This window comes from Haliotis asinina, chromosome 11 (assembly GCF_037392515.1).
Source record: "Haliotis asinina isolate JCU_RB_2024 chromosome 11, JCU_Hal_asi_v2, whole genome shotgun sequence".
In the NCBI taxonomy this organism is placed as follows: Eukaryota; Metazoa; Mollusca; class Gastropoda; order Lepetellida; family Haliotidae; genus Haliotis; species Haliotis asinina.
Genome location: NC_090290.1, coordinates 46,029,719 through 46,048,788, shown reverse-complemented (window position 1 = coordinate 46,048,788; position 19,070 = coordinate 46,029,719). Strand labels below are relative to the sequence as shown.

General features: G+C 40.1%; 1 protein-coding gene across 1 annotated transcript in view; it reads right to left on the bottom strand.

The window, feature by feature from the left end:
* The window catches only part of LOC137255473 (sodium- and chloride-dependent glycine transporter 2-like), a 28,360-nt gene extending 23,703 nt beyond the window's left edge, over window positions 1–4,657 (bottom strand). The window contains exon 1 of the mRNA XM_067792909.1: window positions 4,543–4,657. Coding sequence (XP_067649010.1) covers window positions 4,543–4,657 — 115 coding nt within the window. The remainder of the gene's footprint in view (window positions 1–4,542) is intronic.
* Between the last annotated feature and the right edge of the window lie 14,413 nt (window positions 4,658–19,070).

The following is a 19,070-nucleotide window of genomic DNA, read 5'->3' as shown; positions in this document are numbered from 1 at the left end:
CAGTTCAAAATTAAAATTCAGGTGTTCAGTAAGATAAATACCTGGGGCCCCGACACTCTAGGATTTGAGTGTAGGGGCCAGTAACGACACAAGTAATGGCGAAAGTATATAAACTGTATTGCGGTAATGTACAGGTGTGATGGGTTTATATCCACTGACCAATTAGATAGTGGTGGGATTGGCGTGCAACCTCTGAGTAGCATAAAAGGGCATCTTTTATGTCCATGAACGATGGAAGTTACCTGGAGGAGAAGGTGAGGTTTCCAGTTGTCCGCTGGCGGGATGTTTTCCGCGTCGATATCGAGATCCCTGGAGAGATTCTCGGGGATGACATTGCTTGGCTTGGCTGTGGCAAGGTTAATGAGACTGTCAGCCGGAAGGAAGTTGTTCTCCTCATTGTGGGGTGCTTCGGTGAAGTCCAGGTTGCGGCGAGAGGTTGTTGTGATAAACTGGGTGGGTTTACCGGCAATGCTGTGTTTGTTGAGCACATGCTTTCGACAATCATTGGAACAGTGGTATAGATCCGTTTGCATATTATGTACTGGAACGAGGTGTTCCCGTGTTGAGTCCTGACGTGTCGAGTGAGGGCATCTTTGCGACCTAGGTTTGTGCCGCAGATAGTGCACGGGTAGCGGTCTGCCATGGTGAGGGTGGTAGACTGAAGAACCGTTGTGAAGAGTGTGTATATGACGTCAGTGCTTATGACGTCATGAACAAGTCGGTGGCATGACGGTGGAGTGACCTCGCAATATGCCTGACTAGGTGAATGAGATGCTAACGTGAGAAGATGCGAGTGACGCCCCGGATTAGTCCACTGGATGGTGGTTGAAAATTCTCAGAAAAGATAAAATTGATCTTTTTCGACAGTGTGAATTTCAAACGACAATTTTATCGTTGAGACCGTGCGGATTGAACGTGTGGAGCTCAAAGATCCACTTAAGTTCCGTGGAGCGGCGGATTTTAGTGATGGTCTCCCGCTCAGGGTTTGCCTTGAGTTGAGTGATGATGGTGTAACGAAGATCACTCTTTTGGTGATTGGGGAGATTGAAATGATGAGCGACCGTCTTGTCTCTCTTATGTGTAATATCTGCAAAATGTTCAGACAGTCTTGTTCTGAAAGCACTTTTGGTTTCACCTACCTATTGTTTCTTGCAAGTGTTGCAAGTTAGGAGGTACACCATATTGATGTTCATGAGACGTGTATTTACGGCCAGTGTGGGTACTGTGAAAGTACCGGGAAGAGTTAATGTTTCTGCAGACTTTGCAGGAGTGAGTGTTGCATGCATCGTCAGTAAATTGGACTGATTTGCCAGCGGGATGGGGTGGAGGGGTGGGGGCGAGGGTAAGAGGTAATGGCTCTGACTAGGATGTCTTTCAGAGTCTTGTTACGGCGGAAGGCCGTGATAGGAGGTGAAGGGAAAATTTGGTTGCAGATTTCTGAGCCACTGAGTAAGTGCCATCGTTTCTGAATAATGCGTTTGAGCTCTAGGTTCAGAGAGTTATAGTCGCAAACAAGTGCTTGACTTGTGTTAGAGCGTAGTACTTTAGTCCCAGCCTGGAGGAGATCCCTGATAGATTTTGTTTGTTTTGCTGTATGATGGATCGAGGGTACCCTCGTTGGAGGTAGTATTTAACAAGATTGAGGCTGTGTTTCTCGTACTCTGCGTCATTGGAACAGATTCTTCTTAGGCGCAAGAACTGGCTATAGGGGCTTTTAGTGTTAACATGTCGCGGGTGACATGAGGTGTACAGCAAATAGGAGTGTGTGTCTGTGGGTTTGCAGTATAGGGAATGTAGATATACTGGGCTGTAGATAGAGAAAGAGGAGGAAGAGAAGGCCGTTTTACAAACTGCTGGATGACCACATAGCGCAGCTTAACAAGAAGAAACAAGAAACCTTTTGTATCACCCAAGGAGCATGTGACAAAGCTGTGGAAGCTCTACAGTTGGATAAAGGTATAAAGTGTTCAGCAGGCAGCCATTTCAAGTTCTCGTGTGCTAAGCACTTCAAGCTACAACAGATAGGATCTAAGAGGTGAGTGAGTGAGTGAGTTTGGTTTTACGCCGCAGTCAGCAATATTCCAGCTATATGGTGGCGGTCTGTAAATAATCGAGTCTGGACCAGACAATCCAGTGATCTAACAACATGAGCATCGATCTGCGCAATCGGGAACCGATGACATGTGTCAACGAAGTCAGCGAGCCTGACCACCCGATCCCGTTAGTCGCCTCTTACGACAAGCATAGTCGCCTTTTATGGCAAGCATGGGTTGCTGAAGGCCTATTCTACGCCGGGACCTTCACGGGTCATCACCAAGGAGGATATATTTGACACAGTTAAACGGTATGTTATACATTCACAGTATTCATTATGATTAATACATTATTTAATCAACAGTTTATACATTTCCCTCTTTATGTGGATTTGAATGAAACAGAAAATTAAATCCTTGGTTTTCTTTGCAGATGTCACATAAGAGTTTCACGACGTGCCAAAACATGGGATGAAATCAAGGCTAACTACTCATGGATCAGACATGACTTGGTTAAACTTTCCTCAGCACTTGCCCTGAATGTTCTACACGCATGCCAGTCAAGAAACCTGCATCAGGAAGCCCATTATCGTACTTGGATTCCTGACCCGAGTCCAGATTGACATGACCAGCAGACCAGATAGTGACTTCAAGTGGATCTTACATATGTGTGACCACTTCAGCTATACGCATCCTTTGACATCCGTATGAAGTCGTCTTCGGCCAACCTCCACGAACTAACTGTGCTGTGCTGGAAATACTCGATGAGCAGGGCATTCAAAATGAGGACGATTTAACAGGTCTTTTCAACCATTTGGAGAGCAGACAAGCTAAAGATCCCATCGGCCCACTGACAAAGTAGACCACTGAGTACCAGCTTCTGGATGGTGCAAGAACAGTCGGAACTGGAATAGAAGTGTTTGGGAGGACCACAGTACGTTGTGAAAGAGTCGATCCACAACAGCAGAGAGTATTCCAGATAACATCTGTGGAGGATCCAGACTTCATTGCAGCTGGAGGTCACCCATTTGATGAACCACTTTCTGTTGGCCAGTTCATTGTTTGGGACATCGCTCAAGCAGTTCTACTAGAACCTGACACACCACACAGCAAGGTTCGGAAAACTGCAACAGATAACTATCTGAAGGCAGCCAACAGGCAGCAAGTTCATTATGATGCCAAGGTGAAAAGTACTTCTTTCAATGAAAGGGACACTGTTTGAGTACACATTCACGAAGTGGATCCTCGACTTCTGCCATGCAAGGTCCTACAAGCTCAATGTGCAGGGAAAGATGCAACACACAAGCTATATACAGCACATGGTCGTCTGAGAAACACCTTTGGTGCAGAGCAGCTGGTTGACATCCGTAATGTTTGCTTTCCATCATTATGGATGTCACCAGTCTAGAAGAAATATCTTCATTCTTACCTGTTTTGTAAGTAAGATGTATAAATATTGTAATAAATGTATCTAACTGGAAACGTTCTATACCTTAGTAAAATGCATAATTTGTTCAGTCTCTTCATAGTTACTTTATTTGAAAGAAAGATGTGTAAATATAGCAATAAATGTATCGGTAACGGGAAACAGCCCATACCTGAGTAAAGTGCATATTATTGTTCAGCAAATGTCTTTGTTGTTGTCCCACAGATAAATCAGCATTTCTTCCAGCTGAATTGGAAATTGACAATTCAGTGGAGACTACGACTGCAATCTCTACTAGTAGGATCGGAGATTCTACCAGTAGAGACTCCAATCGCAATCTCTACTGGTAGAGACTCCGACTGCAATCTCTACTAGTAGGATCGGAGATTCTACCAGTAGAGACTCCAATCGCAATCTCTACTGGTAGAGACTCCGACTGCAATCTCTACTAGTAGGATCGGAGATTCTACCAGTAGAGACTCCGACTGCAATCTCTACTAGTAGGATCGGAGATTCTACCAGTAGAGACTCCAATCGCAATCTCTACTGGTAGAGACTCCGACTGCAATCTCTACTAGTAGGATCGGAGATTCTACCAGTAGAGACTCCGACTGCAATCTCTACTAGTAGGATCGGAGATTCTACCAGTAGAGACTCCAATCGCAATCTCTACTGGTAGAGACTCCGACTGCAATCTCTACTAGTAGGATCGGAGATTCTACCAGTAGAGACTCCGACTGCAATCTCTACTAGTAGGATCGGAGATTCTACCAGTAGAGACTCCAATCGCAATCTCTACTGGTAGAGACTCCGATCGCAATCTCTACTGGTAGAGACTCCGATCGCAATCTCTACTGGTAGAATCTCTGATTCTACGGAGATTCTACCAGATCGCAATCTCTACCCTGACATATATATATATTATTCAGACACACGAGGCCTGGTCTAAGTCACTCAAGCATCATCACACGAATTGTCGATGTTGGTAAGTATCATGGTCTTCAAGAATGACCTTTCATGAAACGAAAACAGCAGCGGAGGACTCCATTCTTACAAAACGTTCACTGTTTAAACGGCCCTTACCTCCGCCGTTCCGCATGCATAAGTATGGGAACTTGATGAGCGAACCAGAACCAATGCTGCCTCCAAGGAGGGTGATGAGGTAGTCCAAGTGATGCCGCCATCGTTCAGGTGTCATTGCCAGGATGAGATAAAGGCCGAAATTTAGAACAATCGAGAAATCCTGTGTTTCTGCCCTGCTAGCTTAGCTTGTATTGGACAGTTCTCATAATTTAGAATTAATAGCAGCCATTAAAGATGTTTAACAATTGATTTCAACAGATGCTCACATGCAATACATAATTAAGTTACTGGAGCGCACATTCATCCTGCGCACTATAAAGCTATTTTCACTCTTAAGTAATTGACTAAGAGGATTTGTCGAATCCTACTAGTCTGTTGTTGTTCTACAATAGACATTGCGTTAAGGTGTATTGCAAATATATTCTTGTTTCTTCTCAAAATACTCGAAAATGAATATATACAGATTACTGCAATACAGTAAAGATCCCCATCCTAATCATCTAAAACTAACTTTTTTTAAGTAATACTTTTGACACTCATATAATTTTCTTGCCCCATTTAAGTAACAGTAAAAGCTCCAAACCACTCAATTTGTTTGGACTTGTCCCCAAATCAAAGTGGGGAGCTGATCGTTCACCCTTTTTCATATACATGTGCAGATCACTGATCACTGAAACACTCGATCACAGCTCCCTCGTGCATGGTGAAACATAAGCATATCAGTAATTTACAAGAACGAGATCGTTATATCTCACCGCTTATATGGGCGTTGTAGATAACATATGAACATAAACATGTCTTGTTAAGTTGACTGTCGATATTTAAATAGGGAGTAATCAATAAAAAAAAAATACATTAAATGTTCATATGAATGCATGAACCTTATGGTTTCGAAAAATACAAAGTCAGTCATTGGTTCAATGTGCCTTGTAAATGACAACTGTGGACGTGTCTTGGCAAGTTGTATTTCTTCCGATATTTCAAATGTTTAATCATACTTACCAAGTGCAGTGTGAGTAATCAAACTATGCTTGGCATCAGTGAACACATTGATATAGAACCGTTCGCTGCACCACTGAACACTGACATGTTGATGAGACATCCACGTATTGCTTCACCATCTGCATGTGCATGCATGAACAGTGTTTATATAAAAGTGCGTGTCAGTCACTGGATTCATTTGACTTGAACGTTGCATCTTCATGGGCCTCAGAGGTCCGAGGCACCCATGATGAGCCACCTCCTTGTGGTGGGTGCTGGGTCCCTCCTTGTGGACCCGGATTATACGTGGTCCACCAGCATGTTTGCCCTGACTTCACCTAGGCGGGTGATAGAACTGGCCCGGTACTATCAATCGGCTGGTCAAATCATGCACTGTACATACTATTTTTTAACGTGTCATTTAGTGGATATTCGTGAATTTGATACAAGTAGTATACAAGTTATTTTCCAATCATTCGTGATCTTATATTGCTTTGAGTCCTATGCCAGAAAGTGGTGGATCATGGGCCTATCTGGTAATGTCAACCGGTGTTGACATTATGTCTCCAGTTACCTGTTATGGGTCGAACGAGCCAATAGTGTGTCTTTTATTGTAAGTAGATGTGGCTATTCTAGTTCAATATATTTGAGTATAACACCCTTGTAGCCCTGGCGTTGTAGGTGGTTGCCTCTGCAACACCGTCGCCGTTGACACTTGATGGCGGGTGGGGATCAAGGGTGTTGAATACTCTGGTTCACAGAAAACAAATAAACGTCGTCATGTAGCATCTTTGTCCTCTGATGAAGAAGTTTCCTAAAGTACTGCTAAAATCTTTGTCAAAGTTTACTGTACTATCTTCTGCTGATGGCCATCCATAGAAAAGCAGGCATTCCGCTGTATCGAATAGCATTCAAACTGAAGAATGTAGCTAGATTTCGCAGTGATCCAAATGTGCCCGAAGACAGCAATCTGTTAACTTGCTGGGTCTTCATTCGTTAATACCAAGTCGGGTGTCAAGGTGCACAGATCGCTGAATTCATGTCAAGGGATTGTTCGGGAAAGAGGTAATTGTCTGAGATGACAGAAGATGAAATTTCTGCTCCTTTAAGAAATCAAGGCGTTACCTACTTGAAACGTTTCACCAGGAAACAGGAAATGCCAGGAAACGGGAATTACAAAGTAAAGAATGGCACAATTATCAGCACAAATCCTTATCTGTTCACATTCGTCCTCTCCACTAAGTCCATGGTGGGTTATTTACAAGCCAAAGGTTAAGCAATTGTTGACATGTACTTTTCGAAAGCAAAATGTTCATGCAATCATATAAACATTTATATTATTTTTATGGTGCTGCATTTTAGTTATCCCTTTACACCTGTCAATGTTTACACCAGCCAACTTGCCAAGACTAGTCGACAGATGTTATTTACAAACCCCGTATATGCAATGAGATGTAGCTATAATAGAAACAAAAAAGTACTACATGCACTCAACGTTTGACGTCAACTTATGATAAACATATAGAGCGGAACATTACTTGTACGTATATGAACCACCATAAACGCGGGAGCTGTTATCAAGTGTTTAGCGAGTCAGTGATCTGTATAAGAGTACAAGAAGTGTGTATGATCAGCTCCCCACTTTGATTTAGGAATATGTCCTAACAACTTGAGAGGTTTGGCGATTTTAGCTTGAAGTTATTAATATTTGACAAGAAAACTATGCTATTGTCAAAAATATTACTTAAAACAAGCTAATGTGATTTGGTAGAGATCTGTCTGTATTGATTTTCGAGCATTTTGAGAAGAAAACGAACCAAGAATAAATTAGCAATCCATTGCATAAGAACCTCAGACAGTCAGGATTTGGCAAATGCTGTTAGTTAATTAGTTAATACTGAGGTTGGACTCACATTATGTCTATTCGACGCAGGTTCATATGCGTTCAAGTCACTTAATTAAGTATTTAACGTATGCATCTTTTATAGCTTTTGTCAACTCTAAATTACGACATGTGTAACTGGCCATTACCACCTAAGCGTGAAGCGGAGAAACATAGGCGAGGTCCGCATATTTATCATACTTTTCCTGAATCTTGCCAATCACATTTCTGTGAAAAGGGACAGAAAATTCAATCATATAAATAATTTCATTGGTTTTATCAAAAAAAAGAGAACAAGATCAGGTTTATTGGCAGCCAATTCCAGAGACGTTTAAAGCATGGGCTGCTGAAGGCTTATTCTACCCCGAGACCTTCACGGGTCTATGTCATTGGAAGAGCAGTAAGGTAGGTGTAGTTGATTCAGCCTGAGCATAGGCTGGTAATCTGTTGACAGATGCTGGGTTCTCAATTCAGTTGCAGGTATGGATTCTATGCTATAGAAAAATCAAACAAAAAAAATCACAGTCACGTTTTAATTATCAACTAATGTAAACACCACCGACATGTCTTCACCCAACTTAAAACCTGTTCCACTGAACATGTTGGCCGTGTAATTACCTCTATCCTCAACCCAGCAGCAACTGATCATGACTATTTATTTGAACATAATATGTGTTGGTGGCCACCCGTGAAGGTCCCAGGATAGAACAGGCCTTAAGCAACCCGTGCTTGCCCTAAAAGGCGACTGTGCTTGTGTTAGAGGCGACTAACAGGATCGGGTGGTCAGACCCGCTGACGTGGTTGACACATGTCATCGGTTCCCATTTGCGCAGATCGATGCTCGTGTAATGGATCACTGGATTGTCTGGTCCAGACTCGATTATTTACAGACCGCCTCGATATAGCTGGAATATCGCTGAGTGCGGCGTAAAACTAAACAATCATTTTTTTTTTGGTGGCACTAAATGACACGACGTTTCATCATTTATTTTGGTCGTTATACTTTGATTGTAAGACAGATTGAGAGTATACTTTGCAGCACTGCTGTTAGCTTATTGAAAAATTCGATTGTGTTTCACATAAGCAGAAACGTTATTTGTATTAGTCTACACTTTACCTTTAATCACACACGATGTCTTGACCAATGCAAATTACTATGCCGGTGTAGAGACAGTTAATTTGCAGTAAAACATGTTTTTGTATCTAATTTTAAAGAGTCGGAATCCGGAATAGGATATGTCGAATTAGAGAGAGTTATATATCATGTAGGGACACATTCGGGGCCAAATATGCATGTCGGTAGTCAGGGAATGTCGGATTAGCGAGAGTCCACTGTAGAGTGTAGTTCTCTTTGACAACTCAATCGCCACTATTGACAGCTGCCGTCGGTATAGTATTCCCAGAAATTATTGAGAATCATGTTGCGTCATGTAACTCATTACGCTTATTAACTTCTGGCGTTTTACTTACATAAACATGTTAAAACATCATCCTTTTACAGTCTCAGTCTTGTTTTAGTACTTTGTTAGACCTCCTCGCTCAACAGTGCATGCCTGAATACGCCTAGGCACACTACCCATCAAAGTTTGTAGGTAATCGTGTGACAGGGTATCCCAATATTGGACCACCTCGGCCTTCATATCTTCAATATTTCTCAGTCCCTTTTGGTTTATTCTGTCCTTCATGACTCCCCACACATTCTCAATTGGGTTTAGGTCTGGGCTGTAACTGGGCCAGACTAAAACTTGAACATTTTCGCCCGACAACCACTGTTTTGTGTAGCGCGCCGTGTGTTTTGGGTCATTATCATGCTGGAAAATCCAATCATCTTCATACAATGTTTGTGCTGTCGGAAGAAGGTGACCATTTAGAATGTCAACGTATCTTTCTTTTGTCAAGTTTCCCGTGAAAACACACAATGGCGTCACTCCGCGAGCCGATATGCCACCCCACATGTGAAACTTCGGGCTATGTTTTGGTCGCTGGTAGATAGGTTTGACAGTATCTTTGGTCCAAATTTTCACACAGTTAGGGAAAAGCCAAACAGAACTTTCATCCGAAAAGAAAACATTATCCCAATCTTGATTTTCATGAGTCCGAAACCAGTTTAAACGTTTTTCCTTTTGTGCATCTTTCATCAACGGCGAGGGAATTCCACGTTTCTTCACCCAATTAAGTCTCTGTAATTCCTGCCTAACTATTTCATTGCATACCTGAGGACTTCCTCTGCTAATCATTTCATTTCTGATGTTCTCAACACTTTTCAATTTGCCCCTACTCACAATCTGCCCAAGTCTTCGGCGATCCACAACACTGCATTTCCTAGGCCGACCTGCCCCTGCTTTGTGCTCTATCCCGGTTCCTGTTTGAATATTCTTCAAAGTTCTGTATACTGTAGACAGAGGAATACCATGTCTACAAGCTAACACTTTAGCATCAGCCTCACCCCTTTCAAAATCATCTAGAATGAGCTTTCTTTTCTCTCTTGCTGTAAATTCTGCCATGTCAACACAGGAAGCCGTCTGCTCAGACAAGGGAGATAACTCTTGACGTAATGAGCTGCCTTCTAAGCCTTCAAGAGTTGTCTCCCTCATTTAGTATGCTTAGTGCATAGTGAAAGCCCTTTTTCTAATCTTAGCATCATTAGAAAAAAAACAAAGATTTTCTCAATAATTTCTGGGAACACTGTAGAAGAGATGGCGTGAAACTGTCATAACGATGAAGGTGTGCAACAGTATTTGTTTTTGCCCTAGACAACGCAGCTACAGCCTGTAAAAGAATGGGCTCTTTCTTCTCCGGAACTCTTTCTCCTCATTCGTTCTGGTCATGGAAAAACGTAAGAGTGTAGCAGTGGTCTAAGGGGGGTAACTCTTGTTATGACTATTTCGGCGAGTTAAAACTGTGTTCGGGCTCCGCTTTGAAGGATTTTAAGCCATCGCATAGGCTTTAAAACCGTTTGCTCCTGATCCTAGATTTCGACCAACATTTGTGTTTGCATTTATGCTGATACTGACCATACAGCTCAAAAGATAACGGTAGGACAATTAACATGATTCTATTTTGCTCACTGTAGTTGCTGTCTTCATTGTTGTCTTCAGAGCACAATGAAAACTGATAATATGTAACGCTGAGATGCATGTTAAAAGTGTCGTCGTTGTGGGTTAGATACATATCTTTTTTGTGACTGTTGGCTGTAGTTGAGCTATCCTAGCTAAAGGAAGCGCAACTAAAATATTTCAAGATCCAGTTTTGAAGCAGTCTGCACACCATTACATTAAGCCACATGCAAGTTATGGAATTCTCTGATTCTATGATGACAGAATACTGTCCATATATATATTGTGCTTGTGTATTGTGCATTGCAAGTTTGTTGTACAAATACGTTTGATTTCAAGTTTATTGTAGCAAGAATTTAGATCAAGGTACACCCAAGCAAGAAAATCATATACAGGTTTTTGTCATTTTACATTTCTGCTTTTGTTACAGGAGCATTGTACATATTATTCATACTACAGCTATCTCCGGTAAGTCACGGTCAAGCATATTTTGCTTGACTGTGTTGAATTCCCCATCACAAGGCATAAATATTTCAATTTCAAAACTATCAAGGATCTTTTTAGCAGCGTTAGTACTCATTTAATCATTGGTTTTTTAAAGGAATTCGATTTCATGGTTGAATTTTTTAGCTATATGTTTCTGTAAATAGATGTATTTTAATAATTGGTACTTTAGATTTTTAACTTGAATTGTTAGTCATTGTACCCTCAAAGGGGTTGAAGTAATGTAAAATTATTGTCCTCCTGAGAGGGTACGTAAGTCCAAAAACATTCCAAGTACAATTAGACTTTCCACTGTTTTTAAGCGCAGTATACGTGTATTTTTAATTTTTGGCTAGATGTGATCAAATTGCTAACAGCTGAAGGGATGGTGTAAATCCAGCGAGGGTCCATGTAGGAAGCGAAGGCACTGTAAGTCCCCATGGTCTCTAATATGGTGATCTACCTTCAGTTGTTGGCAATCTATAGAATGTTTTTGTATTGTAGTGTCCGAATAGTGATATTAATTTTAACTTACCATGCTAGTTTTAATTCTAACTGTGATATTCTAGTTGTTTTACTGTCCTTCGTTGACAGGCTTTATAATATACATATGATCTTTTTCATTGCTGAATGTTCTCGTCACGATATGACTGAGATATTGCCGATGTTAAGTTAAATATTAACTCACTCACTCACTATCTTCGGTATGTTTGTCTTGCATGAATGTAAAAAACACATCTGTGGGTACCATAACATACCTTTGTTCATGTCACCAGTACTCGATGGTAAATTACGTCTTAAAATTAGCACTGGCTTGAAGTCAGTTGTATCGCTGCTGTTGGGCTAATGCAGCAACTCAGCATGTGAACTATATAATTTATTTGTATTTTGAGAGGCGGTGGGGTAGCTTAGCGGCTAAAGTGTTCGTTCGTCACGCCAAATATCCGGGTTCAGTTCCCCATACGGGTAAACTGGGGGAACACACAGCTCGCTCAATTATTTCTAATGTGAAGATGATTAAAGAAAACACTCTGAAATGATAAACAGTGTATGACCGTGAATACCAAAGTGTCACGGTTGACGCTTACAGCTAAGATCATGATTAGTTCATATTACAAGAAGCTATGGCTGAGTAGTATTCACATTGTAAGATTTAACAGAGTTAGTGACCTGGTGTATCTCACTGAAACGGAAAAGACCGAGGATCCAAATGAGTTTGCTCTGTAGATCTCGCTTTATTGTTACTCAGGCTCGAGATCATACTTGCAGCCGTTGAAGACATATTTCCTTGACGTCGATTCTTTTGAGCAACTTCCAGTTTACAAACGTATGGTACATCTGGAAACATTTGAACCAGATCACGTATAGTTTTATCAAAAGTGCGAACATGATATAGTAAACTTGTCCGTCATGTCTCTTTTGAGGTTCCAGTCAGGGACCGTCTAACATTGATGGTTTGGATTGAGGGCTTATACGACGAAACAAACGAATGGATCGCTGAAGTGATGCCAAAGGACGTTAACGCAAAAAACATTCGATGACATCGTCCTGCATATACGTATTGTTGCATCATGCGTCTACATCATTTTTACCCTGCGGACAACTTAGAAACATTAGTGTCATACACATTAGGCTCTGTTCATGTTCATGTTCAGCTTGTTGTTATAGATTTCATAAAGTAATTTCAACCTTTCTCGGGCACAGACCAGACTATATGTACTTTATGGTAGTTATTGATACGTTATCGTATTGCATCGTGGCTTTGGTGTGTGCTATGCAATGTGCTGGTATATATAATCAATCTGTAACACACATGGATGTCTTATTTTAGGGTGGAATCTACATTTTGACCCTTGTGGACTGGTATGCCCACGCCTTCTTGTCGTAGCTGTCTTTACAATGCTGGAATACGTTGCTGTCACTTGGTGTTATGGTACGTAACCTGGTTGGCTGGTTTGTTTTCCAAAGCCACACTCAGAAATATTCCAACAATATGGCAACGTTATGTAAATGTTGGAGTCCGGACCTATCTTAACATTCATTGCAACTCTAACTGAAGAGTGCTTTTCGTATACCATAAGTGAGAATACATACGCCAAAATGTTTACGGCACGTTATTGTTCTTTGTATGTTAGGTTTGAAGAGGCTGAATCGAAATATCAGAGCTATGTGAGGAAAGACGTTTCTTCTTATGATTCTATCCATCAAATATGTGACCCCACTCCTTCTACTGGCAAGGATGTTGATAATCTGATAATGGTGAACATGAAAAAACTACTGAGTAATACATTCACACATAATGTGTTCAGTAAAGGTTCTCTGATCCCGTCTGAAGATAACCCAAATATACGAGTGAGTCTTAATTTTGAGTCAACGAAAAAAATGTTTTCCATTTTTTCATCTTTAGCACATATTCATAACAGCTGCATGTTTATTTTTGTCAAATCCCTTGTGAGAGAGTGGCCACAGTGCGGAGAGTTTCTGGACTTTTGTGAGTCCAGAATTAAATTGTGACGTGTTTAAGGACGTTCCGTTTCAGATCGTTACGACAGAAGACAAACGATGACAAGTAAAACATCCAGAAATCAGTTTGTTGCCTTTTTTATCAGGCCATCTTTAGTTACTCCATCTGTTTTTGCCGACTCCTTAAATACGGGGACTACATCTACCCTTCCTGGGTCATCATCAACCTATGGTGGTCAGAAGAGGCGACTGATCGAGTGAAGACTAGCGCATTGCGTGACCGTGTCACAACTGGTTGGGTATGTTGTTTTGAAGGGGTATTCCTTTGTCAGTTGATTGCCAACATGTCCGAATAGCTGAGACAAAGTCGCTGTTTGATATCCGAGTGTCGAGAAATTGTTCGCAATGTCCCTAGTTACTTCTTACAAAAGAAGCTGTAGATGGTTTAATGTTTCCTATTTTGACCGTAACGAATCCATCTATGCATGTTTCACACGAACTAAACATTCATAACATTCTCTGCTCCCCCATTTAATGAAGCTAATCGACCTGCCGTTTGTGCCAATTTACCTCCCATGATATGCATATGAAGAGTAGCTCAGGTCAAGCTGAACAAGTTCTAGCAGGGATATTGCTGAGTGCAACGTTTAACTGATTAATAAGAAAAAAACAGAAAAACAAAAAACCCTCAAATCTACATGTCGGTTAATTACTTACATCACTTCTACCTTCCGTTCAGCGGTATCAACCAACTCATAGACACGGGAATTATTTGCAACCAATGCAGTCTGTGGAAGTCTGACAAACGGCATCTTTACTGGGAGGTTGATGCTGGAATGAGGTTTTAATGGATATGAATGTACAATGTATATGGTTAAATATCATCAAATTATTCTGTGTGAAAACAAAACAAACAGGCAGTGCAATTTAAGTAAAAATTGTATTGGTAACCAATTAACCAATATAATCAATTAACCAATATATATATATGGTGGTGATATTTTTGCACATATATATGAAGATTTGTTGGTTTTTTTGTTGTCGCCATCTTCAGCAATATTCAAACTATATGTACAAGCGGTCTGAAGATAATTGAGTCTGGACCACACGATACAGTAATCAACAGCATGATCATAGGTTTACGCAACTGGGATGCGATGGGTCAAAGTAATGATGAAATTATTGATTTTATGGACTCTTTAACTCTGAAAAATCAATAAACAACAAAATGCAATATATGTTTCATCTTTGTTCTATTATTTATTTAATATAACTCTTTCAATGGTATTACAGTGAATGACAATAGAATGGCAGTTTAAAACAATATTGCAGAGACAAAGATTGTAGCTATAATTAATGTGCTTGTATACCTTTAAGTAATGCAACTCGCAACTGAATTTATAATGACAGAATATTGTCCGTAAATTATTTTACTAATAGGTATATTACAACTTTGTTATACAAATGTGTTTACATGCAAGTTTATTGCAGCATGAATTTAGATCTCAGGTGACGCTCGAGACAAACATCATATACAGGATTTTGTAATGATAATCTGTTTCTGTTACAGGTGGCAGTACCATAGAGTACGATATATCATTCATCTTTGATCAGGATCATCACATTCAATGCCTGTCTTTTTGTAATTTCAGATGTCATCCAAGACAAGAGGCTATAACCAGTTCCCACTATATATACTACAATTTATGCGTAACATGCTGCATAACTCTCCAGATCTTTTTGTCTAAATTTAGTACGTTCTAAATGTAGCATTGACCCTAGTTACCCGTATTGACCCGTATTGACCATACGCGGTATGCACACGAATTTTGCCAACACAAGTGAGAAATATTTTAATGTCAAAACAATGAATTATCTTTTTAATGCTAATTAGCATTTAATCATTGAATTTTTGAAGAAAACAGAACTATTAGATAAATTTTAAACTAACCAATATTGTGAACGTAGTATTTTTGTCATATTAATTTTCGGCTACATTTTCCTACAATCGCCAGCAGCTGATGGGATTGTGTAAATCCAGCTAGGGACCATACAAGTTGCAAAAGTAATGTAAGTCCCTTGGTCCCTAGTGTGGTGATCTATCTTCAGTTGTTGGTGATCTAGAACCTATTTTTATGTTATCTATTGTCCCAATAGTGGTGTTATTTTTAACTTCTTATGCTAGTCTTAGACCCGAATTGTGATACTGTTAGACTAGTTATTATACTAGGTTTTATCGTATCTACATATTCTGTATAATCATGTTTATTCTTGTCACGATATGGCTCAAATATTGTCGATGTGACGGTAAATTATATCTCACTCACTCACTACAAAGGTGTTACACCGCTGCCACATAACATCTTCATTCACATCATAATTGATGTTATCTCAGATTAACAGGCTCCTGACTAGTACTTATATATGGTTATAATCAACACATTGCATTAATGGTCAAAATAGGTGGTATATCCAAGGTACGAACGATCGCCGGACAAAACTTGTCTTCCTATTTAAGATCTTACAATGAGATGAGAGACGTGCGACAGCGCACCTAGTATACCTGATATGATGTTAGATGCTAGATGCTACAAGATTCGCATATTCATCCAGAGTAGCCCTCAAGGCTGGAATACGTTTTAGAACCTTCTCGAACTCTGTCCAAATATGCACATATACAATGTTTTAAACCTGGAAAATTGAAACACAGTACATCACGCAATGACACACATAAACATTTTACCTTCCATGTTGTCAAAATTTGAATGTATTATATGATGTATTTACTCACTACGTCCGTTTTGAACGGCAAAAAATACAAGAAGGCCTTCAAATATGTAGAATACTCTTGTATTTTGTATGAGATCTGTCACATAATATGAGGATGACGATAATACGGAAGAATTCATGCTCGAGATAATGTCTTGTATGTCATTTGTATTTCTAAAATCATTGTTGCGATGTTTGTAATAACATCCATAATCAACCCTCGATGTATGTGTTTTATCGCAACAGCAACTAAAATATACCCTATCTAGAGTTGAACCTCGACACACAAAATATCCAGCTTATGGTTTGTTAGTCGCTAACTGAAATACCTATAAAACACCATTTTATCTGTCACATGTGTAACTAAATTAATAAATCGTGCTACATTCCTGCTGAATTGGAAGCCATGGTTTTAACTGAAGTATTAATCCAGAACAATGCCATTGATATGATATACTATATATCAGAACATGTTACGGCCACTGATACGTTTTATGTTACCGTGTGCATGCTTCTTCATAAAATGCTAAGTTTCTAAAATTAGAGGATACAAGTATTACACGCATTTCATGGGGGATATTAACCGAGACTGAGTTTGACCGTTGGTGCTATAAATTGTTTTCCTGTGTTTCAGAGTTGTGTCCGTTGCTTTTCGATAGTGTGCACTTTTAATTCGATGGGGACTTATTTCCTGAGAAACCCCAGGAGCTATACATGCCTAGAAGCGATACCTGTCAACATTATTGACTAGTAACAAATTCCGACACTAGAGTGACTTACACGTTACTTTACTTAGCTTGTGTTAGATGCAACACCGATGGCGTTTTGGCAGAAACTACAGAAGTGGGTAACGTGACAGGTGTCTACACAAGCATTTGTCAATAATTATTTATTTATAACGTTGATCAGGCCCCCCTAAGTAATTGAAGGAATTACAGCAAATTTGAAGGAATTGCATCTCAAATGTAAACAAACGCAGCCCACTCGCGAAACAATTGCAGCGATATCGGTAATTTAGCAGTAATAACAGAAATACATCAGCCCTATCGGAAGCAATGTCAGTAATACTGGAAACACGATAGGCCATCTTCGGAGATTGTTTGGTCGCGAGCGGAAACTCACGCAGCAAAACATGGCGTCGTTGGAAAAAGCACCCGTCTCGGTGAGATTTGTTTTTAGTTTCTACTATTACATTTTTACACTTATCCATCTTTGACCACCCGTGTTGAATGCGTTTAGGTATGAGGTGTTGTCGGGGCAATAGCTTATGTTTTTAGGAAAAGATAGTCACTCTAGGAGAGCGTCACAAGTCATGCCCCTGTAGTTTGTTTACATCTGAACATCGAAGTCGTGCCGATGATTACGAACGTGCGCCAGATATAACATCATTTTTTTTGTAAAATGTGTTTAAATTTGTCAATTGCACTTCGTAGCAAGAAAAATTATGGCTCATAAACGTCTTCATGGCGCACGTTCATGATGTTCGTAATCATCGGCACGACTTCGATGTTCAGATGTAAACAATCTCCAGGGGCATGACTTGTGACACTCTTCTGCAGTGACAATCTTTTCCTAAAAACATAAGCTATTGCCCTGACAACACTTCATACCTAAACGCATTCAACACGGGTGGTCAAAGATGGATAAGTATGAAAATGTAATAGTAGGAACTAAAAACAAATCTCACCGAGACGGGTGCTTCTTCCAACGACGCCATGTTTTGTTGCGTGAGTTTCCGCTCGCGACCGAAAAATCTCCGAAGATGGCCTATCGTGTTTCCAGTATTACCGACATTGCTTCCGATAGGGCCGATGTATTTCTGTTATTACTGCTAAATTACCGATATCGCTGCAATTGTTTCGCGAGTGGGCTGCGTTTGTTTACATTTGAGATGCAATTCCTTCAAATTTGCTGTAATTCCTTCAATTACTTAGGGGGGCCTGTTGATGCAATTTCGTAAACAACCACACTTGCCAGGCACATGTATCCCGGAAAGTCGGAGTACTCAGTTCTGGTTCAAATCATTTACACTACTTAATGTTTACAAGAGGTGCAAGAACATATGCACTAGTTAACACAGAATGCATTCTACCCATCTGCATATGTACGTATATATAACATGACGATAAAGTTTTACTTTTGTCGTCTCTTACATTTATATCTCAGAAACTAGTACGTGAGTCTAGTTTTACGCCACATTCAGCGACATTCCCGCTATCTGGAGACTGTCTAATTTAGCGAGTCTGGACTGGACAATACTGTTAGCATGAACATCGATCTTCGCAATTAGGATACAATGACATGTGTTAAACAAGTCAGCGAGCCTGACCACCCGATCTCGTTCGTCGCCTTTTACGACATGCACGGGTTACTGAAGATCAATTCAAACCCGGATCGTAAGTCTCCATGGTCCATAGTATTGTGATCTACTTTGGCAATCTATAATCCGTTTTGTATGTTGTTTCGTCTTGTATTGTTAAAATGTTTTAATTTAATTACTAGTTTTTAAAGTTACGTCTGTGATAAACTAGTTGTTTACTGTCCTTTGTTGTAAGGTTTTTATACTTCACCTATAACTGGTTTTAAGATATAACTTGATACAATCAAAATATGGCTGGAATACAGAAGATGTGACTAAGAAGTTCAACTCACTCACTCACTCATCCCGGATATTCTCAATAACTAGCGTGTTTTATCATTCTTTAAATATACCGTTGGTGTTTATAAGAAAGAAACACAAGGCAGTACTTAACTCAGAATCAATAAAACAAATAGGTATCACTGGTATTCGATGCTGTTCAAGGGTGCGTTACCGTGTCGGTGTATCCGTGTCGGGTATTGCAGAGAACCAGCTGATATTAGTAAAGAGTTGGATATTTTCTTCACAAAACTAA